This window comes from Centruroides vittatus, unplaced genomic scaffold, assembly GCF_030686945.1.
Source record: "Centruroides vittatus isolate TY-2023 unplaced genomic scaffold, ASM3068694v2 contig_911, whole genome shotgun sequence".
NCBI lineage: Eukaryota > Metazoa > Arthropoda > Arachnida > Scorpiones > Buthidae > Centruroides > Centruroides vittatus.
This window is the reverse complement of record NW_027122600.1, coordinates 1,297,158-1,322,647: the sequence shown is the minus strand read 5'-3', so window position 1 is coordinate 1,322,647 and position 25,490 is coordinate 1,297,158. Positions and strand designations below refer to the sequence as shown.

The following is a 25,490-nucleotide window of genomic DNA, read 5'->3' as shown; positions in this document are numbered from 1 at the left end:
CGGTCATAAAATGACTCCCAAGATTTTTACATTTTTGGACTTGGGACACCTTGAAACGTCAGAAATTAAAAAAAATCGGGTTTTTTTTCTGTATGAATGTTTTTTGTGGGAACGATTTTATTCACCCTTTTTGAAGCTTAATAACTCCTGTGCTTTTGTCGAAAATTTCTGAAATTTTGCAGGGAGGTTTGCTTATGAAGGGGATTGATGCTATTAAATTTTGGTGATTAAAGGTCGAGGGGTCGTGTGCATCTTCACTAGGGTCGAATTTAATGACGATATAATTATTAGCATTTACAATTTTTAAAAACAAACTCATCCGTACCCTCAAAATTAAGCTTTTTGCTATTTTATAATGGCTAAAAATAGACGGCCGGATGGCCGAGCGGTCAAGGTGGCAGCCTACCGCTCTGGGGGACCCGGGATCGAATCCGAACGGGTTGAATAATCTTCAGGAATTTTTCAGGGAGTGGTCCGTTCGGAGATGTCGGGCCCCGTCCCTCACCACCCGGTCGCCCCATTGTGGGCCTGGCCGAACCCATAATGGGCCTACTAAATGAGGCCCTCTTAGTGCCCACAGGGCGGAGAGTTTAAAAATAACATATTTTATTTAAAAAGCCATTCTAACAGATGGCGCCACCAAATGTTGCTCGGAAAATTTAAATAACTCGTTGTTGAAATATTTCTTTCAATTTCATTATATTAGGATGTAAAGAGCAATCGTGAACAACTAGAGACCACGTTTTCACATGACCATCATTGGATGCGTAAGATAGCTGGCAACCTGTGGATCAGATTTGGACTCAAATCAAGATCCTTCAGAGAGGGAGACCGACGCTTTGATTTCTTCGGCCATCCTCAATGTCTCTAACATAAATAATCCTGCATTTAAATAAGTTAAGAAACTGCCAATTGTTCCCCTAAACAATTAATGATGATTCATTGCAAGACAATCACATTGAGTGTACAAGAATCCCTTCCTGAATGAAATTGCTAGTTTTAATTACTGTATTTAAGGTACAAAAATCCAAATTGCTTGGCGATTGGGATAGGCTGAATTTCAGGGCTAATGTTAAGATTTGAATATGAAGAATAATGGCTGGTTGATGGAATAAGGCAATCTGCCAAGGGTGCCTACTGGAAGTCCTATGGGAAATTGATTCCTACTTAGGTGTTATGCACAAGCAAAACCTGGAAAACAGCACATGGCTAACTGTTGGTTGGGTGCAAATTCAAGAATGATTGTTTGGTGGTTTTATCCATAGCCACTGGTGGGCTTGGGACAAAAAGAAAACAAGTCAGTCACAATAGTGTTTTTGTAACAAACTAAGACAATAGCCATTTTGTCCACCAGTGGCCGAGCACTGGGAGTTCGGTTGTGGGTTCACGCCTCGCCAAGATGGGCGATGATTTGGACTCAAATCATCGCCCATCTTGGCCATGTGGAGTTTTCCGGTCTGTAACGCCTGAATAGGGACCAGTTACCCTTAAAAAGATCCCCTGAAAGGCATCCCCCTAGGCAGATTGCCTAAATGTTGCATTGCCATAACTTAACAAAACAAACAATAGGCATTTATTCTGGAAATCACTTGCATTTTTATAAAAAAAATTAAAAGATTTTTTATTTTGATGACTTCCATCTATAAGTAGCGGGCCAGATATGAGTGAACACTTGTTTGACAGTTTCTTAAGGACATTTCTACAGCTTTTGTTCATGAGATTGTAATTTCTTTGTAACCAAATTGTTTTTCACTGTAAGCACATGCTTGAAAATCACAAAAGTTTGCTAACATTTTCAAACTTGTACTGTAATATGAAGCATGAGATTCAACAGATTTCATTCTTCTAAGAGAATTACATCATCTTATGAACTTTAAGGTCAGTCTAAATCTTACTGGTAATAATTATGGGTTAGCACAACTACCATAATGGTGGAGGCAGATAATTACAGGAAAGAAATATAGAACAACAAGCTGATAGCAATATTGAAAACTAAATTCAAACCCAGTTCTAATGGGAACACAAAATCACAAATTTATTAAATTCTGCTTTATGGGTACTAAGAGGATCTTTTTTTCATGCCAGTTATGGGGATAGCAACTTACTGAGTAGTAAAGAATAGAGCTTGACGTGTGCAGGACAAATCAGCCATGAAAAATTTGACATTCCCTATACAGAATTGTCCTCACATTTTACTTTATGGCCATAAAATAAAATATGAGCTGCTTCAAGATTCCTTGCACATCTCTAATCATTTCAATATTAGTATAAGTTATGTGCTACCAAAACAAGTACTCTTCAATAACTATTGATCTAGAGATAATAATGAAGGTTGATTCATGATATTTTATGGCAAAAAAAATGTGTGTGAGACAAAAATGAAATTTTAAAAAATTAACTGGATTCACTTTTCAAGCAATCATTCCTGATTATCGTAAGCGAAAAGTAATTTTAATGGAATGAACTACTTTTTAACAAGTAGTCCAATATTAAGAAATTACATTCTAAGAAAAAAAAAAGAACATTTAGACATGCTTTTTTTTTTTAAATATTATCTACAGTTAATGACTTGATGTTTATAACCACTATAAATTATTTATTTTAACATTTCATTTTCCTGTGCCTTTCTTCACATATAACAACTTTTAAAGTAAGCTTACTTTAAGCAAAAATTGAGAAAAATGTGAAAGTTCATTATTTAGCATGGTGTTTCACAATCTCTTTCCATTAGCAATACACACTGAATTTAGTAAGATTCCTGTGGAACACCATAATTTTTAAAATAAATTACAGTTGATTCAAAAAAATATTTGATAATACAGAAATTAAACTTACCAACGCAAAAGCTTGTGAGTTTACAAATATACTATAAAAATAAAAAGATTATTTGAATCGATGCGTAAAGAGCTAGTATTCTCTAAGCTGGTAAGCTGCAATATTTATAGATGCTCCAAAGATTTGGTATGCTGGCATAAGCAAAGACGCATGCAACTTTTGTGAGGGAATATGCTGATGCAAATTTTGCAACAGTCAGCATTTTAGTGAATATCTCCTCTTCCATTAAGCCAGCTGGTGATAAAAAGATGAAAGATAATGAAATTTTAAAGAAGGGCTTATTCAAAATTCTAAAAAAATATTTAATATTTCTGCAACACAAGTGTGTTGTGGCACATGGATCGGGAAACACTGAATTAGCATATTAAATAGCACTTACACTAATTATTATTTTATCTCTGACAATATTAATTTCATGAAAATACCTTCCTATCAATCAAGCTAAATTTCAAAACATTTCGTTTCTGCTACTGCCAATGTTCCCTCTAATTTTTTTGTAGATGAGCGGAACATATACTTCTCTGAGCAAAAAAATTTTCTGAGTATATATATACATATATACATATAAAATCTTATGTTTTCCTATAAAAATTAAAATAATTAATTATAAAGTAGAGATTAAAATTCATTTTAAAACATACTTCCATACAAAACATTATCTTTTGTCAATGATTTAATGTATTTAATTGAAATATACATAGCAATAATCATGTTGCAAACAGAGTGAGAAATAAGTAAACAACAATTCAAATCAGTGTGCATGCTCGCTTGCGCGGCGCACAAATTCTTGTGCGCAGCAACAATTTGAGCAGTGCGCGGCCGCACAGCTTAGAGGGAACATTGGCTACTGCAGTTCTTGCAGGTATATGGATTTGTTTGTGACTTTTCACTGCTATGATGAAATATTTTATTGTATCTTTGTGCAAATGTACCTGCTTAAAATACTTCTTTAGTTTCCAAACAGATATTTGAATTTGAGTTGATTAGAAGTCATCACAAAACCTACATTACTGTCACATGATTTTGTCTTACTTCCTCCATTTTATTCTCTTCAATTACCATCTTTTCAGTTCTTTGAAAGATACACAAACTTCTTCCACAAATTGTATGTTGAGAAAAATGATTTCTGAAGTAGAAAAGTGGTTCAACAAGAACCTTACAGGATGGAAGTTACACCAATGAGATGTAAGAATTGCTAAGTCATAGTTTCCTTTCAAATCTAACTTAAAAAACAGTTTGTGGTAGTTGAAAATTTAGATAATTATGTAACATACTTGAAATGGTGAATAAAAAAATTTAAACAATTCAACATTTTCAAGTTATAAATTAATTTATAAATTGTACAATAACAATTTAACAAGAATATTTAATTTTAATTGTTGCCATCATTTTCTTTATTTCTGCTAGATTACGTGACCATATCCTCCTGAAAAACAAATGAAACAAATACATAAAAATGTGATACAGATTAAAAAGTTACAATAACAACAAAAAATGCTTACAATTTTATTTTAATTGTGCAAATTAAATGTTTGGACCTATGATTTGGAGTTATTAAATTTTGGATTCAATTTTGATCTTTGGAAAATGTTTGCCATTGCTGATGTACAATATGTAATTAATGTTATAGAGTTGACAAAACAATTAAATGTAATGAAATATTAAGGTCTGGCTTGAAATTTTTAAAATATGTTGTATTTGTGGAAAAAACTAATTAATTTACTAACTTATTGCATATTTTGTAATTTCTAACACACACACACATGCATACATATATATTATACACATGTAAATTTTAGATTAATTATTAACTATCCATAGTCCATTCATATATCAGGTTGTAAAGATGAAATTTAGACATTTCAATTTGTTTCTAGAAATGACTGGAATGACACTTTGATTACAATATATCTGTTTCAAATGTTCTAGAATATTTGAAACAGATATATTGTAATCAAAGTGTTTTGTCACATATTTCATTGGAAATACACACAACAACAATGTCTAACAATATGAAACTCTTGAAAGAACCTTGAAGTGATAGAGCAACAGACCACAAATAAGTGGCCACAATATAATGAAGGCTCACAATCTAATCTGCAAAATGTTTGTTAAAGCATTCATGGGTGAACAAAGGTCAACCAACTGTTGCAAATGTCAAAGGGTCAATAGTGGAGAGAAGGCAACAATCTGCATTTTTTTGGTATCATCATGATGGAACTGCTTCCAACCAATATCACTGTCGTGAAAGAACTCTACTGTGAAAAACTGGAGTGTTTGAACGCCAAGATCAAAGAACTTTATCAGACTTTGTCAATTTTTGGATGCAGTCATAACAGTGCACCAACACATAGAGCAAAGATGACAGAGAAGCTGGCCAGTGTGGGGTGGGAGGTTTTGCCTCATCCACCTTAAATCTCAGATTTCACACCATCTGACTATCATCTATTTCATACCCTAAAGAACCATATTGCCAATAAAGTCAACTCGCATTAATACAAATTGTAGGGAAACTATCAAAAATTAAAGTGAACTAATGTGTTAACTTTGAAAATTCATATTAACAATTTTCAGGGTCAAGGTTGTATAATTTATGGGGTTAAGGATTAATAGGTAATGAAAATATTTTGAATTAATTCACTAAATAAAGTTAAACAAAAGTAAATTTATTTACAAAACTAAATTAACGATCCAAATAATTTTCAAATCAAACAAAATGAGGAGAAGACGATATTTGCTATTTAGGTGTGGAGCAGTATATCAGAATGGTTAAACAAAACAAAGCTAAAAGAAACCTCTTATTATTTTTCTGTTGAAGATTGAAAAGTAGGAAATATTTTTTGGTGCCAAAAGAGTAAAAAAGTAGCCAAACCTGGCATCACTGTACGCACTTCCTGATATGCAAACTAGCACGTGTTTACACAGGTCTGCATCCATTTAAAGGGGTGGACATCCTTAAACTTTAATCTCTATTTTCTGCATACTGTAGAATGGTCCACTAAAACAAAATGTTTGAATTGCTCTACAATCGGAGGGAGAACCTGTCTTTGCTTACTAGAAGAAAATTATTCTACTCAAAATAGAACATTTATTACAGTACCACTTTGCTTTTTATGCATTTTGAATAAAATCATTATTGAAAATAGGGTTATTTCTTGGAGGTTGTGAAGGGGAACAAATAATTCATTAAACCAAATTGTAAATTTACAATTTGGTTTAACGAATTCTGATAAAATTTTTGTTCACTTTATCATGTAAAAATTAATGTTATGACAATGGCGTTTTGCCAAGCGAGAATTTGCTTTATTGGTGTTCACTGTAAGGAGAATGAACTATATATATACAGTTCAATTACAATACCTGACACTTTTTCAGCATTCTTCAAAGAAAAGTCCCAGTCATTCTATGCTCATGGGATTGAAAGTTTGCAGCAAAAGTCTCAAGATATGATTGATATGGTGATTACCTACCAGGCTAAACTGTTAAATGTCAATAAAGATTTTTTTATAAATTTTTAAATTTCACCTTTAAAACCCAATATAATTTTAAACAAACTAAAGATGTCAAATGAATTTTGCAATATGAAAAATGTAATTACAAAAATTTCCAAATAGAACATATTTAAAATTTCAAAGTTGAAACCTGTATGCCAGAATTTAATAAATTACAGTAGAATATCATAAATAAGTAAAAGCCTTGTATTCATAAATTACTATGATATAGTTGAATTTTTCATTGCTTTATTTTAAATTAAAAAATAATATTTTTTTTTTTAAATTTCAGATTTAGACTTACCTCAATTTCATTTAATAATTTTTCATCTTCTTGTTTTCTCTTTTCATGTTTAGCAAAAGCTATTGACAAATGATTTCTCATTGAAGAATATGATTTAGGCCTATCTGCACATAAATCTTCAGGTACAGAAATATTCAATATTTCTGGTAACATATATGCTTTCAGCCATCCAACTAATGGTGTTACACCACCAGTATAGATCGTTCGCTTATGATAAAACAGTAAACCATCTAGCTGCAATGAAATTAAATAAATATATTTTATTAGGCATAACATCATTAAATCATATACCAGGCGTATAAGCTTAAATCCGCTGTTTTTTAGTCAGAAAAAAACGTGTTTTTTTCATAGCAAGCAAAAACAAATTTATTCAAAGTACTTTCCCTGACTAGCGACACATTTTTTCCATCTCTCGGGCAATGTGTGGATACTATGCCAAAAAAATTCTTTTTCTTTCGAGGCAAACCACTCATCAAGCCATTTCTGGACATTTTCATAAGAATCGAAGTGGCCCATCGACGAAAATAAGTGATAGTCAGAAGGGGCCAGGTCTGGTGAATAAGCGGGATGGGGTAGCACCTCCCAGTCGAGTGTCTTCAAGTAGTTTTGGACCAATGTTGACGAGTGTGATGGTGCATTGTCATGGAGGAAAATCAGCTTGTTGTGTCTTTGCTGATAATCTGGCCTTTTTTCATGCAGAGCATGATGCAATTTGATCAGTTGTTGGTAGTAGCGGTGGGCATTGACAGTTTCACCAGGTTTCAACAGCTCATAGTAGACGATACCCTGCTGATCCCACCAAACGCACAGCATTGTCTTCCGTCCAAAGCGATTTGGTCTTGGGGAAGATGTTGATGGTTTTCCTGGATCAACCCACGATTTCTTGCGTTTAGGATTCTCAAAATATATCCATTTTTCGTCGCCAGTTAGAATCCGATGAAGAAACGACTTTCTTTTTTGTCTGGCGAGTAAGATTTCGCATGTGTTTTGGCGTCGCTCCATCTGCCTATCGTTCAATTCGTGCGGCACCCATTTTCTGATCTTTTGAATCTTTCCCATGGCACGTAGATGCATGGAAATGGCTGATTGAGTAACACCCAGTTGCTCGGCAAGCATTTTTTGTGATTGGGTATCGTCCAAGTCCAAAAGAGCCTGCAATTGATGGTCTTCAACCTTCCTGGGCCGATTTTCACGCTTCTTGTCGCTCAGGTCAAAATTGCCGTCTTTGAACTGACGAAACCAATCTCTGCATGTGGTTTCCGATAAAGCACTGTCGCCATAGGCCTCCACAAGCATTCGATGAGCTTCGGCAGCCGATTTCTTCAAATTGAAGCAGAAAAGCAGAGCTTCCCGCATATGCTGTTTTTCTGGCACAAAACTAGGCATGATTAACAAAGGAAAAATGTATGATGTCGTATGAAATCGCTGATGATGTGCACTGATTAATGTTGACAAATGTCAAAGTCATCGAAAAAAAAATATGGCGTCTCCACGGTAGCTTAATACGCTTACTAACGCCATCTATTAGCAAACAGCGGATTTAAGCTTATACACCTGGTATATATACATATATTTATTTATTAAAAATATATTAACCTGGCATTCAAATGGTAATGGAGAATTTACAACTTTGTGAATGGAATCATAAGAACAGGAGTAAGAAAGCAAAGGAATGAACCTAAACTGAAATAACAGTAACATTTATAAAATCACTTTTATATTTTTACATTTCATAATAATCTGTATTTAAAATTTATACTTACAGGATTTAAAGTAGATTTTACTTGAATTTCAGGAACTTCGTCAGTTTTACACTTTAACCAATAAAACCTAAATTCTGTCTAGTTTAATTTCAAAATAATTCATTAGTTAACAAATACAATCATTGTAAAATAGATCTTTTAACTCACCTCACTATCAAACACAGGATGGCCTCGCCAACACATAACATCAAGAATATAATATGTTTTATTTTCAGTGTTGTAGATACAATCTAATATTGTGTATTCTGTAAATAAAAATTTCATTAATATTGTGTTGTATTGATGATATTGCTGTCACATTACATAAAGATCAAAATATTCAAATATCATTTATTTACATGTTACATAATTATTAACAAATGTTATATATATATATATATATATATATAATATAGTATGTGTGTGTGTGTGTGTGTGTGTGGATTCTAGACTATTTGAAAAGATTCTCTCAATGCTTTTAAGACACCAAATAACAAGTCACTCACAAAAGTTTAGGTTGGCATATGAGAAAATCTTGCATCATAGATATGGTGATTTTTGGCATGCACACTTACAAAGGTTGCCCATTCCTAAACTTGTGGATGCCTAAACATTACTAAAGCATTATCATATAGAACATTCACTACCATTACATCATTCTAACTTGTGGAGCCACACCATGCAGTGGCATGAATTTTTGAAAGTGGAAAAATGGCATCATTGAGATTGTCAACTTATAATCGTGCTTATATTGCAGCTCATATGAAACTGTGGCAGACAACAATAATGAGACAACATTGGTGTGAAAGGAGAAAGGTGTAAATGAGACATTAATTTAAATTACCACACAACAATGCATACTAATTTGATGTCAGTTTGGTCAGTGAACCAGTCAGCCAAAATTAGTTTGAAGGCCAGAGATAAAAAAATTCTTGAAGTTGTGTTGCAGAAAAGTCTCAACAAATTGATATGACCATGTGAATGTGAGACAAGTGTGTCATTTTCCTCTGTATAAAGACTTATGAGGAAAAAAAAATGAATTTGCATCCCTGGATACTGCATTACACACAAAGTCTTTCATGTGAGGCCTGTGACATAAATTAAATTTTCAGAATCCATGATTAGTTGGATCAAAGACGAGCCAACTAACCTCCAGAAATAATCTGGTCTGATGAAACCACATTTAACATGGAAGTGTGTCAGCATAACTGTCATTATTCAGCTCCCAGTGATGAAGATCTGCAATTTGTTACTGAAAGTGCAGTCAAGGCTGTCAGTGTGCATGTGGTGTGAGATTAAGAATTTCATTCTCCTTAGTCCTTAGATTCTCGTAAAAATAATGAATGAGGAATATTATTTGAACATGTTAGACATTTGTGTTCCCTATCATAACCACATAGATCATTTCATGTAGGATGGGGTACCACCCCATTTTGCTGTAACCACAAAAGAATAGCTTAATACAATGTGGCCAGATATTGTCACCAGACACACAGGAGATGTTGAGTGGCCAGGAAAGAGCCCAGATTTGATGCCCATGGATTTATTTTGCTGAGGATATCTCAAGGAGATCTATCAGAGAAAACTTTGCAACTTGGATACATTATATGTTGGCATTCCCCCTGAATGGCAGCTTCTATCAGCTGAAATGTTGCAGATGGCAGTCCTTGTTACAGGTTGTTTCCAGAAAGGCATCAGAAATGCTGGTGAATATGTGAAATTTTAGCTAATGGCACCCTTAGTACAATATATGTTTGGACATTTTATTTGTTGTACTAATACATTAATAGCTAAACAAAGATTTGTATATAAATATGAATCACCTCATTATATATTAATCATCATATCTAGTTAAGTGAAAATGAAACTCTTTTATATATTTAATCACTGTTCTAAAAAGACTAGACCAACTAAAACATTAAAAAACATTTATATATAAATTTTCAATAGCTTTTTGAAATTACTTTATTGATAATTAAAATTACAAAGGTAATAACTAAGTCATGTTAATGAATAAACAATGTTTTCATTGCAGTCAATGGAGAGAAAAAAAAACTGGCTGTTACTTGGGTGACCACTTAAATGACTAATCATAAAATCAGTTTCCACTGTAGTTCATTGGATGTTTTTCCACACACATGTTCATGCTTATGATAATGATATAACCAATGACTATATTCTGTCTATGTGAAAAACTTTTTTGAAAGATTGTTTTAAAGATTTTATATAACAAAACTAAATTCTTTATTTCTTTTAATAAAAAAATATATTAATAACTTTAGTGGTTTTTTAAAAGGTATTCAATATAAATAAAAATTTAGTTATATTTTTTGTTAAATTTTATTAACTGCTGAATAAAGTTGTAGATAATATTTTATACTGCTGCTGATTATTTATCTAAATAAAATTAAAAATAATACCTGAAGAATTAAATTTTTGCCTGCGGTTACCACCTGGAAGATGTGATGAAAATTTATTAAGCAGAAAGCCTTTTTTTGTATAAACTTTAGTTTCTCCCTATATAATCATAATTAAAAAATTGAATTACTTTAATCATATTATCAAATAATAATCATTCAATAAATAAATCTATTAAAATGTCTGATCTACTAAAATATAACAAAACCAAGAAATTATTAGAAATAAATTTTTTAATTTAATTGCATATTTTTTCTCATTATAAATAAAATTAATAAATTTATAAGAAGTCATTGCTTTTGAAAATTTTTATTAATATTGAAATTAGTAATATTAACAAATACTGATATTTACCATATTTTAATTTGACATATTATTAAATTTATTGATAGATAATCTTCCTATATATCAAAGTAAACTAGAAAAAAATTAAATTCATTTTTGGTCGAGATAAGAAAAAACAATCTCATACATTTTATATTTTAAACCTTATTAGATCAGAAAATCTTTCCAACTTTTTTAATTAGTATGCTTTGTTTTAATTCTTGATTAATTAATTATTTTAATTTTCCAATATTTACTCAAATTTAAGATGCATTTTTTCAGGTTTTAATCTTTCTGAAAATTTTAATTTGCTGGCATATGTAATAATTAGCAACCTCTAGTGCCATATGTTTTATTTCTCTGTCACTAGAAGTCACTGATTCCATTGTGTTATTTTAATAATTTTTATTTGACCAATATTCATAATAGCAAATAGTTAAGAGCTAAACTTAGATAAATCTTGTTAGCCTATTACAGTAAAGTATTTGGATGACAATCCATGAAAAAGTTATGCAGCATTCTTTCAAGAAATGTTGCATTTCTGATGCTTCAAATGGCATTGATGATGTTTGTGTGGGGGAAGATGTCAGCATGAAATCCAGTGTTGATTCAGAGAAGAAATCTGGAAAATGAAGAGGTTTCCAACTTTGATGCCATGGAAGACAGTGATATATAACTTACTTTACTATGCAATATATATTGAATAAATTTATGTCAACAATATTTATTCTGTTGACAAAATTGTTTTCAGTTGTCTGTTTTAAAAAAACAAAGAAACAGTGGGTAATCATGTATAAATAAAGGTGTGTCTTATATTCAAGTGAATACAGTACAGTAGTTTATTTAAAATATTTTATTAAATACTACTGTTAAGTTAGAAGTTACAGATTTTACAGTTTTCAGTTCATTGTATCTATATATTTTATAGTAAATAAATTCATATGCTGCATTCTTTCAAATACAAGTATAATTTTAAAAAATTTATTATCTTCAGAAATTCAGACTATGCTATTCTGAATTTATTATTATTATAAAATTGATTAAGATGTTTAGTATTAAAAAATATCTTTCTGAAAATAAACAGTTCTTAAATTATTTTTTAAATGAAATTTAAATTGACAAAAGAAATTAAATGGAATATTTTCCATCTGTCAAATGCCAAACTTTAACTTTGCTTATTTAATAAATAAATAAATTCTACTGACTTAAGTTTACATGATTTGTTTGTATATCATGTGAACTTAATCTGTTTCTCATTTTCTAACAGAATTAATTTCAAAATCTGCTTAACATGTTTTTTGATTTAATGTTTATTACTAATTTTTTAATTTTAAAACTAAGTTATTTATTTATCTACATTTGGAAACATCGGAGACAATTGGATCCCACCCTCTGATGATAAGAAAAAAAACCCAATAAAATATTAACAATATAAAAGACATAATAAAAATTATAAACACTGTTTACTTTTTTTCTCAATTACATTATGTATTATACTCACGTGTGAAGTTATTATTAAAGATCGTTTTCCAACAGGACATAAAACTAGCAACCATTCATTTAATAAATCTTCTGGCACTTCTACAAGCCATTCAGACAACATTAACTATAACATAAATAATTTAAAATATCTTTATTTCAAAAATGTAAATATTCAGATTATCAAGAAAATATATTAAGTAAACAACTAACCCGTTATACATAAAGTAAGACACCAACCAATGCTGAATTATCGGGCTAGAAACGGCTATAGCAATATTAATAATTTTAAGATAATTTGGTACTAGAGTTAGGCATTAGGTGCCATCTCTTGCTAAATTTAATAATTAGAATTTTAATAAAATAATTTTAAATAAATTTAGGCCTAACTGGAATAAAGGAATCAGCCCAAAGCGGGACTCGAACCTGCAACTTCTACTCACTGTGCAGATGCGTTGCCAATTACGCTATCCGGACCTCTGGTCTGATCTCCCCTTCCAGTAATGGCTGCCAATGGTCATAACGTAAGCTTATGTATACTGGAAGGGGAGATCAGACCAGAGGTCCGGATAGCGTAATTGGCAACGCATCTGCACGGTGAGCAGAAGTTGCAGGTTCGAGTCCCGCTTTGGGCTGATTCCTTTATTCCAGTTAGGCCTAAATTTATTTAAAATTATTTTATTAAAATTCTAATTATTAAATTTAGCAAGAGATGGCACCTAATGCCTAACTCTAGTACCAAATTATCTTAAAATTATTAATATTGCTATAGCTGTTTCTAGCCCGATAATTCAGCATTAGTTGGTGTCTTACTTTAAGAAAATATATTTCAGAAAAATTGAATTATACTTGATTTTTGTAAAAACGTGATGGTTTCTTCACTTCAGAACTCCAATCCATTTCATCATCATCTTCACTTTCAGAAGACCATGTATTCTCAGCCAACTTTCTTGCATGATTCATGTAATCATATCGATGTCTTCAAAAAGAAAATATTTTATGTAAAATTAAGGATAATTTTTATCAATGATAATGCTATGCAAATTTCACTAAAATATAAAAAATTTTTGAAATTAATATGCAGATTAACCTAGATACAGTATAACCTCCAAATAGTGGATACCATCAGGACCGAGAAGTTTGTCTGCTATTCAGAGGTACTGTACTGTACATGCTGGTGCCATATTATATTTTAACTCAGTCATTATAAAGTGAACAATATGATAGATTACGAAAACATCAAATTTGCATTAGGAATGTGAAAATACCAAAAAATATATGTAGAATGCATAATTAAAATATATATACAGTATATTATTTTATATTATTTATCTTTTCAGCTGCAAAAATTACAATTTAATTAAATTCTAAATAGCAAACAGATTGTATAGGATACTTTAATTAAATGGAACATAAAAAATTGTGAAAAAATGTACACATTGATTAATTATTAATTCATCATAAACCTGAACAGAAGTGACAAAAAAGAAAAATGAAACTGTTATTGTGAACAGAAGGGTGGACGAAGGTCAGTTTAGGCAATGAGAGTTCAAATGTCGAGTTACAAAGGCAATTTGCTAACCACTTCAAGGGGTAAGAAATGTATTTAGTATTCTTGCATTTATAATGTCATTTATGATCTAAGACTAATAAAAATGGATATACTGATTTGTCTGTTTTGTAGTTATCAAGAATTATCAATATTTTCAAGAACATTTTTAATGCTAAAAGTAGATTCACTAATCGATACTATAGAAAACTACATACAAAAATGGTTTGAATACATACAGAGAACGAACTGAGAGCGATACTAAAAATATAATACTAAACTACAACCAAAAAGGAAATTAAAAGAGAGGACATCCATGGAAAAGATAGATTGAGTCCAAAACAGGCAAGCTAGCCTATAAACCTAGAAAGGATGCAGAACTTATATTTGTATTCCATAATAGCATAGATAACTGCAATGTATTAATGTCACTATCAATTAGCTATGTTCTTGAGTAAAAAATATAGATACAGATAAAAAATATAAAAAATATGTGAATAATCTGTAGGTAATCTATATCTAGATTTTATCAGAAATATAAAGTTATATAGAAATTACAGATTCAGAAATTAAATCTAAAATCTAATATTGACAGATCTAACAAGATGCAAGTTGAAAAAATAATGGATACAGTAATAATGAATAAGTAATATTTCTATTAATTATTCATCACTTTCTTTTATTTTGTTTGTTTGTAAAACTTATTTAAATTACTTCAAAACATTCAAATGAATGTTTTGTTATTATAATATGAGTGGGACAAGAATGAATAGATATACAATGTTGTGATAAGATTTTAAAGTAATATTATTACTCATAAAAAAAATGATTTGCAAATATTTCATCAACAAGAAAAAGAATAGCGAGGTTGCGGCCGATGTTTTCATCTCTAAAACGTGAATGTCAAATGTCGAGCGCCACTTACAAGATAGTGATGTTTGACATTCACATTTTAGAGATGAAAACATCATCCACAATTTTGTTAATAGCAAAGTGAAAGAAGAAATGAAATTTTAGTTTGTTTCCATCAATTTAAATAATTTAAAACATTCTGAAACTCCAAATAAGCAACTATGAGATAAATTTCAAAAATATTTATTTTTATTTTATTCATTAGTTTATTTAAATAAAGACATAACATATAAAATTCTATCCCTTGTTGAAATTATTAATGCTTTCATATAGCCTACTGTTCTTACAAACATAAAGTTATTCAGATATTGTTAGTAAATGTACAATAAAATGAAAAATAAATAAATAACTGAAACACTTTTCAAGCTATAATTAACAAATAAAAATCATGCAATCAGATGCAAATGAAAATACATTAATACAATTAAATTAAATTAAATTTAATGTTTATTGATTTAAATTATTTCTTACAATGAAGGAACAATTTAGTTACATAATGTTATTTAATATACATAGTAATAAATTATCACAAAAATTCTAAAGATTTAAAGAAGGAGAAAGTCTTAAATAAAGTAATTTTTGACATGTCCTCATTTTTCAAATGATTATACTTGAAATCTTCCTAGTACAAAACATTTTAGTTGATATATCACTTGACAAGATCCAAACAAGTGTATTAAGAGATTCTCTTCCTCTTTGCTACTGCAATAACTACAAAACTTTTCTCATGATATATTTATCCGGTAGCCCTTTAATACAGACTTAATAAATTTTGGATTAAGTTGCATAATGAGGCTTTTCATGGAAAAATTAGTCTGACAGTTTAAGTAGTTTTTTGTACACCAACCCAGGTGCATTTCAAACAAGTTAACTCATTTAGCTGAAGTAGACGATATATCCTGATTCCATAGCTGGTCTGACTTAGTTTGAATTAGGGTAGATGTACCAGTTTTGGCCAGTGTAGTACCAGTTCTGGCCAGAAAACAAATTTAACTTAAAAATATAATCACAAATGAAACAAACTTTTATTGTTAACTGTGTGAATAGTTAACAATAAAAGTTTGTTTTGTTGGACAGATTTGAATATGTGGTGATTATATTTTTAAGTTAAATTCGTTTTCTGGCCAGAACTGGTACACTGGCCAAAACTGGTACATCTACCCTATAGCATTTAAATGAGTTCTCAACAATGAAGCTGATTGAGTTGAAAACAAAAAGGAGTAACCTGAGCTATCAAAAATATTCTTAACTGAAGCAGGCCAACTTTTCTTATCAGGTTTGACTGCTGTTAACAAAACATTATAAGTAATTTGGCACAAGTCATATGAGGGTAACTCCATAACTTTTGACCAAAACAGAAGAATAACCTTGACAAATTTCAATTCCAATGGAGGTCTTCCCAATTCAAGATGAACTGCAGAGCTTGAAGCTGAACGTTCTATTTTAAAAAGTCTCTTAAAATATTTCATCTGTACTTTTTCTAGTTTAGACAAACTCCAGTCTCCAGACTGGAAATAAATAAGTCATCTTAGAACCAATAAAAGCATCAAAAAGTTTAAAGATACTACTCATAGAACTTAGGCTATATGCTTACTCTACAAAAACAAATGAAGCTGTCTTATTCTGTATGTCTTTGGCTATTAAATCGAAATGATGATTATATGCACCTGAAGAAGAAAAATGTATTCCTAGGTACTTAAAATATGACACAAAACTAATTTCAGTATTATTCACAAATATCTTATCAGATTTAAGTAGTCTGCCTCCGTTGCAGAAAACCATTCCGTTTGTTTTTTTGTAAGTTAACTGTAAGATCATTTCTTTTAGCATACGTAACTAACAGAGAAAGTTTTTATTGCAAGCCCCATTTTTGAATCTGCCAGCAGAACTTCATCATCAGCATACATTAAGCAATGCAGGTCAACAGATTCTCTAAGAGCAAATCCCAAAGTTTCAGAGGTAGAAAACAATTGTGGTAAATTGTTAATAAATAATATAAACAACAGGTGCTTAAAGGTTCCCTGAGGCAACTCACCACCAGAAATAACACCCTTAGTATTTGCCAGATTGCCTCTCACGTGATATCTTGTGTTACAAAATAAATTTTTAAGTAGCTTAATGAACAAAGTTGAAACTCCTAGTAAATGTAACTTTTCCCATAAAATATTAAAATTGATTCTATTGAAAGCCTTTTCCAAATCCACAAATATAAAATAGATTTTATGTCTTTTTCTTGACAGGACATACTGTATTAAACCATTAAGTATAAAGACGTTGTACATAGTCCCTCTTCCTCTAACAAATGCTTCTTGAAACTGGGAGATAACATTAAATTCTATTATCAATTTCTATTATCCATCTATTATTCAACCAATCTGCCAAAATTCCGGTGAACAATTTTCTAAAGGTATTTAACAACGCTGTTGGATGATAGTTTTGAGGATTTAGTTTGTCTCCTTTCTTGTAAATCATTTGCAACAACACATTTTTCCAATGCTCAGGAAATTTCGATGTTTCCTTAATCTTGTTAAAGAGTTTGAGTAATTCTAATTACATTTCATCAGGTAGGTATATAATAAATTCATTTTTTATACCACCCATACCAGGGACTGATTTTCTTTTAAGTTTGCAAATTGAAGTTTTTAACTCAGAGAGTGAAATTGCATCATCTAAAATATGAGACACATTATCATGGTCAAAATCAAGAATTGAATCAGAACTTGGATGGCAAAAGTTATATTCTAGAAAACGTTCCCAGTCATGAAGAGGAATTTGATTATCGGATTTCTTTCTCCTATTAAATCTATTAACAATAGACCAAAACTGTATAGAAGATCATGCAGACTGCAACTGTCTACTAATATTTGACCAATAGTTCTTCTTTTTAGTCTTGCATAATGAACGAAAGATTGTTTTAGAATCACAATATTTTATTAAATCTTCATTATTACGGGATATTCGAAATGTCCTCAGCGTACTGTTCTTATCAAACCAAACTGAAGATGGTAATTTTGTCGTTCCCAGGTATGTTGTCATTCTACATTATTCAGCTGATGACAATCAAATCCAGAATTGAAGAATATCTATCCTCTATTCCATCACTTAAGACAATATTTACATATTTGGCCAAAACTGTTTCAGAATATAAACTGGATTTGTCTTCTTTCCAGATTAGTCCTTTTTTCTTGTCAATCAAGTTAGATTTTCTATCCTCGTCAGTGTCTATCAGGATTTCAGAAATGACCAAATGATGGTCAGACATATAATCTTCAGAAATAAAAAATTTATGCAATCTCTCTACCAGACTCTCGCTCAAGATCACTAAATTGATTACTGAAGCACCCAGTTTGGAAGTGTAAGTAAAGTCTGCTGATGATTTAAAAGGGTAAGGACCATTTATTATGTATAAATTATAAGTTTTCACTAGTTTGATAAGTAAATTTCCTCTTTTATCACAAATTTTATCATTTGATAGTCAGATGTTTGAAATCACATCCCCACGATAAATAGGGTCCATAGTCAAGCCAATTGTGCATTAAAATCACCCATCAGCAGAAAATCATAATCTGAAGTATAATCAGAAATCAAATCTTCCAATTTTGCAATTAGTTTTAAAGATAGGAGTATGAAGATATGCTAATATAACTATCATTTCTTGTAGCCCTTTATTTTGCCTCTGGTTAAATTTCACTCTAACAACCATTATATGTTGCCACGACAGCAGCAAGTTTACTTCTCCCAGGTCTTTGTTTATACCTAGAAGTAACCCACCTGAAGGTCTACCTCTTCCTAAACTTTTAGTAGCCATTACCTCAAAAACTTTTGATCTACAGTTAAGGCTTTTAACTCTCGAACACAGTGCAGCTGTAGACCAAGTCTTGGTTAGTCCCAAAATATCAGTTTCAGTAATATGTTTCACAAAACCACTATCATTCAGATTAGTCAGGAGGATACCCCGAGAGTTCCATGTTGAAACTTTCAATCCAACTGTACACTTCCTTGGATCGGAGAATGAAGGTTTTGAGAATTTGCCATTCGATTTTCCACTAAAAAATCAAGTTTTAATAATTCTCCTCTATCTAGGTCGTAAGTATCTCTCTCAACATCAACCTGCAAAACATCAGCCATCAGTTGAACTTTCCTGCCTTCTAGCCTATAATCATGTAAAAAAGACAAAGTTTTTTCCATCTCAGTCTTGAACGCCAACATAAATCATCAAATATTTGTATATTCTTCAATGCATCATTAGCCTTTATCTTTACCAAAAATTAATTTCTTGTCTGCAAATGACTAATTCCACCAATACAGTATCTGATAGGTTAAATTTTACTATCTTAACTGTTGGAATTGATTTTGATTCACCTATCAGTTTAGAAAATAGGTTTTGCACTTTCCTATTCAAATTGGAACTGTCATCAGTTAAACCTTTAATCAAAATATTTTTCTTTCTCATTTAATTCGACACCTTGTCTATAGAATGCAAGATCAAGCTATTTTTCTGCTGCATGTCATCTTTAAGTTTGGAAATTTCTTCTAATTTATCCTCCAACTGGGTTAATCATTGGTCATGTTCATTATGTAAATTAACCAACCAGTCAATCCTCATAGCAACCTTGTTTAGAATCGATAAAAGCTTATCAAATTGGTCGTCCAAATATGAAATAATCTCCCTAGGAATGGACTTACTTGAGTCTATCTTTGAAGAGAAAAAATCCTCCAGTCTCGCCAACTTCAAGGAAGGTTCGCTCGGAGAATGACGTCGCTTTACAGTAGATACTGATGATCGAATCTGTGAATGCGGCGAAGTATGATCAACAGGACCAGGATTTAATTCAATTCCACTTAATATTAACAACAACACATACACCATTATCCAAAACTCAATATTTTCCATAATTTTAAAATTCAAAAGCAGCTTACAAAAAAGTTCACCAACACTCTTCTCAGCAAGCAGCACCCCCTTTTTTTTATTTAATCTAATACAATTAAATAGATAAAATATAATCAAAATGTTCTTAATATTTCAAAATTTAAAGTTTTAACATTACTTTACAATTGCCATGAATTTACAGTGTAAAATATCAGGTGATCAAGAAGTCCGTAGCCTTTTTGGTTTCTACTATGGCCTGATATTTTTGTTATTTTTTTTCATTTTAAGTTTTAGACATCTGTTTTCCTTTAAACTAGAAAAAAAAAGAATTCATTTTCTGTTCTTTTTTCAATAAAGACATCTCTTACATGTGTATTTTTATATATGCATTCTGAATATATATGGCTATGCAATCTGCAAGTGTAGTATGAGATATGACCTTCTGTTTAAAAAAGGTTCTTTGACTATGATATAGATTATTAATAGTTTAAAATGCTTTAATAGCAAAATACAATTTTATTTCTTACAATCAAAGATAACAACTTGGAACACCATGTTTGAATTAACTGTAAATATTTTGACAGACAATAAAGAACATGAAGCAAACTTGTGTGTAAAGTAACAAATTTAAAATTTATACTTCTGGACAATGCCATGTTTGTCATATTGCCAAAATACTAGTAGTTCTGAGAAGATGAGAGAATTACATCTGCTGAAAACACATTAAAAAAGCTGGAACTGAGATGAACATAAAAATCAAAAACCATCTACACTTTTCCAGCAAGGATTTATTAAGCTGATGAATGTTTTTAGCTCACTTCATAATACTGCATTAGGTCTAGATCTAAATTCTAAATAGGAATGTTTTACTTGCTCTATATTGTTATAAATTTAACATAGGGAATGTTTAAGTTGGAAAAGTGTGGATGGTTTTTGATTTTTACAAATTACATCTGTTAAGAATTTCCAATAGTGCAATAATCAGTTGAAAGCATATTCCCATTGACGAAAATGGAAGTTTTAAGATGATTTTGAATTCAAATTTAAAATGAATTTACTTTCTTTAACTAGTTTTCAAATCATGTTCTTACATTATTATAATTTGCAATGTTCCTCTCTGCATTCATTGATAAAAAAGAAATTCAATCTAACAATCTCAACTCATCCTAGATGTTACTCTGATTTGTAACCATAATTTTGAAATTATTGAAAATTTTATTACAGTAGAGTGTCGTTTATCTGAATCAATTGGTGACTGGGGTTGTTCGGATAACTGATTTTTTCGGATAACCGATTATGTACAAAAAATATATTAACCTATCTGATGTTGAAATTTTTCTCAGTTGCGTGTCGATTCATGTTGAATTTTCGTCTATTTTAAGCCTAACAAAAATTTTTATAATAATAATTGAAACTATTGTATCATTAAAAATTATTTCTTTATTTTGTACAAACAAAATAAATATATTGAAAAATATAAAAACAAAAAAATTATACTTTAGAAGTTAATCTAGTAACAAAAACATTCAATTCAGCACGACACAGTCTGACTGGAAAGCTTTTGGATAAACAACGTTCTACTGTATTAGAAAAATTCCATAAATCATTCAAACTTTATAAGAATGATAATTCCTTACTCATCAGCATGTAATATACTGTTATAAATATTTTATATATATAAAATATTTGTCTATATGCATTTGTATGGCCCACTTATTCAACATTTGCATATTATACATAGTAGTTGTAAAGTTCAATGTGTGCAATTGTGCCTTAGTGTCAAAATATTCTATTACAGATAGAATACTTTGATGATAAATTCGCAGATGGTAGAATGGACATGGAGTTGATTGATATGACTTTGTCAAAATTTAGACATGGCAATTCACTTTGTAATATTATAAGAAAAAAAGTTACTCAACTTCACCAGACTTAAAACAGACATCAAAAATTGCTTTAATAGCATCAATATATAGGAAAATATGTCCAAAAATATGAAAAAATTATAATTTGTACAGAAAATAGCATAGAACATAGAGATAACTTCTATTTATTATTATGGACTTTATGGCTACTTTGTATATATGTTAGGCTCAAAGGCTGAAAACACTCAATGAACAGAAAAAAAATTACTAGAATACATTGTATCTTTACAGAAACAGCAACAATAAGAAATTTTGCATCCTGACTGCTTATAAAGTCATAACACATTCTGGCATATTAAAAAATGCCATGATGAGAAATTTGTATTGTGACTTAAAAATTTACCACAAAGCATTCCAGCATTATCAACACACCACAATGTATTATGGTCATTTCCTGTTTATTCTGGAATAGCAAATAAGGAGTTCAAATTATACGATTATGTTTAATAATTAAGAACAATGACAAGCTAATTTATTTTTGCAGTAACTGCTAGAATGATACTTAGAATTACAATTGCTTTCAAATAATCCACATTTTATGCATTATAAAAGGTATTGACCTCTTATAATTGCAGCTTATAAAATCCTACTTACTTCTGGATAGTGGCACATCCAGAGGGGGCTAAGGGGCCCTCAAAAGAAAAAGGAAAACTAATACTAGAAGTACTTGCGATAAAAAGCAATTATAATGCCAAACTCAGTGAACTCTGTTCTACTATAATACTAGAAGTTTTTCAAAAATCTTTTCCTAATTAAAATTCATGTTTTTTATTTATATTATGTCATGTCTTCTATTTCTATACAACTTATGAATTAGTGGTTGCATAAGGTGGGAATTTTATTAAATTTGCATTGAAATTTTTTTTTTTAATCTGTTGAACTTGATTCCCCAAGATTAAATTCTGAGTGTACCACTGCTTCTGAACACTATTTCAACTGACCAAAGAAATAGTGAACTTAAGGGCACATCACATATGTCAATGAAGTTATTGTCAGCAGTAAACTCATTTCAAGCATAGAGTCACTCAAGTAAGCTTTTTTTGATGCCCAACTGATAAAGCCCAGATGAAATGTCAGATCATAACTAAGTTGACTCTAAACTGGGCTCTGCTCTTCTTCCTCAATGAGGTTAAGTTGGAAGTTTGTTGTATGTGTATGTGATAAAAATATCTATGTTGTTTCTATGACAATGCATTGATGATAATTCTGACGTGTGTTCTGGTTATTTTTTTGACAGTCATGATACCAATTTCTCATCATGGCATTTTTTGGTAAAATTGCAGCTCTGAACAAGGTGGTTGGGACCATAGAGTTACAGACCACATTCATAGGAATAAAAATGTCAAAAGTAATCAATGATCTACATGTGATCCTTTGTGAGATATAGCCACCGACCAGAACATGTGGCAAACTTAACAGTGTGTATAGCATGACTCCGATCACACCCTGGAAGTACTGTACTTGGTAAAATGGAATTTCTCATATTTTGGGCTTTTAGCCATCTCTAGTAAACAGTTGATTTCTAACATTGATTTGAGAAATGGTTCCAAATTTTTTCGCTTTAAAATTTTACCCCATGTTTGAAGGTCTTCACTATTCCAAATACACTGATTTTGGGGGGCTGTATCTCACAAAAGGTCACACATAGACCATTAATTCCCATTGACTTTTTGAGGATACTACAGATTACCACCTATGGAATTTCGGGTCTTTGGGTATATATCTGAACTCAGGAGACTGAGACGAGTTCAACGATAACCTACTTTTGAACCGGAGACGAAAAATAAAAAAGTTATCATACTTTTTTCCAGCGATCACGCAATGATAGGGAGTTGCGTCACTCTCTCCGCTAAGTCGGCCTCGCTATCGTGATCGGGAGTCGCGTCGCTTGTCGTTAAAATTTCATTTAGTAGACGTTTACCCCCTTTTTTTTACTTTGTTCAAGAACTACCGTGAATCGATAACTAGTGACGTTTAGCACATGGCGGCCTGCCGGCAGCTCCCCTCCGGGAGGTCAGTCGGGAGCACGAACAGTGGGAACGGTCGCCATGTTCACTGCTATAAGTAACATTAACTAAAATGGCAATCACGCGATGATCGGAAGTCGCGTCGCTCTCTCCGCTCTCGTATCACGTATTTAACCCTACTGGAGATGACCGTAGTTCGACGTCATGGTTTGCAGACTTTACCGCAAGATGGCAGTACTAGCAACTATAGCGTCGTCTTCATGAGAGCATTAAAAAAGTATGGTAACTGTATAACTTTTTTATTTTTCGTCTCCAGTCCAAAAATAGGGTACCGTTGAACTCGTCTCGGTCCCGAGTTCAAATATATAATCAAAGTCCTGAAATTCCATAGGTGGTAATCTATAGTACACCCGACTTTTTTACACCTATAGGCATGGTCTATAAAACTTATAAGATCCCAACTGCTTATTCACAGCTGCAATTTTATCCATTTTTTAAAATGCCACATTGCGTCGTGCGTTTATAAGTAGCCAGGATGCAAAATTTCCTGTGGCTGTTTCTACAAAGCTGGATGCATAGTAAGCGCCTTATCCAATTTTGTGAGTTGCAACATGAACGTGTCGAGAACGTTACGTGGTATGAACTCGTTCAGTGAGATCACCTCATTGAACGAGTTGATACCACGTGATGTTCTCAACACGTTGCTACTCACATAAGAGATTAGTTCGTTTTTTCCACTCATTGTGCATTTATTATTATTAAAACCACATTACAATACTTACTGTTTTATAGATTCTAGAAACTTCTGTCTTCTTTCAATCTGTGACGTCATTTTCTTTTTAACTTTATATTGTGAAAACCTCGGATGTCTATTTGAAACGTCATAAGCGCTACTTAATTGAACTTCGGATGCTAAATTAACCAATTCCTCCATTATTTATTATCTAAACTGTATTTAACGAGTTACGTATTACAAATGACACTAAATATATTTATAGAAATAAATCAAAAACGCAAACGAAACACTTAACAACTTGCACTGTATTTTAAATTATCGTCTGGCTTCTTATCCGACACGCAGCGCCATCTAGTTTCTACGAATTAAAAAATAATAATATTAAACAAATTGTATAATTAAAATTTTTAAATAAATATATTCTATAAAATTATTAAATTATATAATTAAAAATTAAATATTTTTGAAATTACTTGATTCTCATTTATGACCGTATTCCCCACGTGAAATCGCTTTATGCTTTGTCGGCTTTTTAACCGCCTCGGCCATCGGCCGTCGACGTTCATATATATAATTGTTAAATTTAATTTTGAAGAGAATACCCCAGAGTAGATATCAACTATAGACCAGTAGCTACATAATAGAGTGCCAATTTGTTATCAAGAGATAAAATAGACAACGTAACACATGGACGATCTGCCGAAGGGAGTGTCTACCGAAAAGATTTTTTACGGGAAGCGCCCCTCTTTAGGTGCTAGACATGCAAAAACAAACAAACAAACAAACAAAACCCCGAAAAACTCCGCGCAGTCATCTGTTAATCAGGTGCTAACTCACGATCACTGTTTAGTGGTTTGATCTATTCATCACTGGTGGACCTACCAAGGGTGGCGCTCTCGTTCGAACCGGATCAGGATCCTGATCTGATTCGAACGAGA

At 31.4% G+C, this 25,490-nt stretch overlaps 1 protein-coding gene across 2 annotated transcripts; it reads right to left on the bottom strand.

Annotated features, from left to right (window-relative positions):
• Nucleotides 1-3,856: 3,856 nt before the first annotated feature.
• Nucleotides 3,857-24,901, bottom strand: Snup (snurportin-1). 2 transcript variants are annotated; one of them, XM_067281172.1, is made up of 9 exons: nucleotides 24,599-24,901; nucleotides 13,443-13,572; nucleotides 12,616-12,720; nucleotides 10,793-10,889; nucleotides 8,541-8,638; nucleotides 8,394-8,471; nucleotides 8,227-8,313; nucleotides 6,631-6,864; nucleotides 3,857-4,261 (listed from the first exon to the last, which is right to left on the bottom strand). In XM_067281172.1, the coding sequence occupies exons 1-9, from the start codon at nucleotides 24,748-24,750 to the stop codon at nucleotides 4,244-4,246; spliced, it is 999 nt and encodes a 332-aa protein (XP_067137273.1). In that variant the 5' UTR covers nucleotides 24,751-24,901; the 3' UTR covers nucleotides 3,857-4,243. The 2 variants fall into 2 exon arrangements, with proteins under 2 accessions (XP_067137273.1, XP_067137274.1); XM_067281173.1 differs by having other exon boundaries at nucleotides 3,857-4,258.
• Between the last annotated feature and the right edge of the window lie 589 nt (nucleotides 24,902-25,490).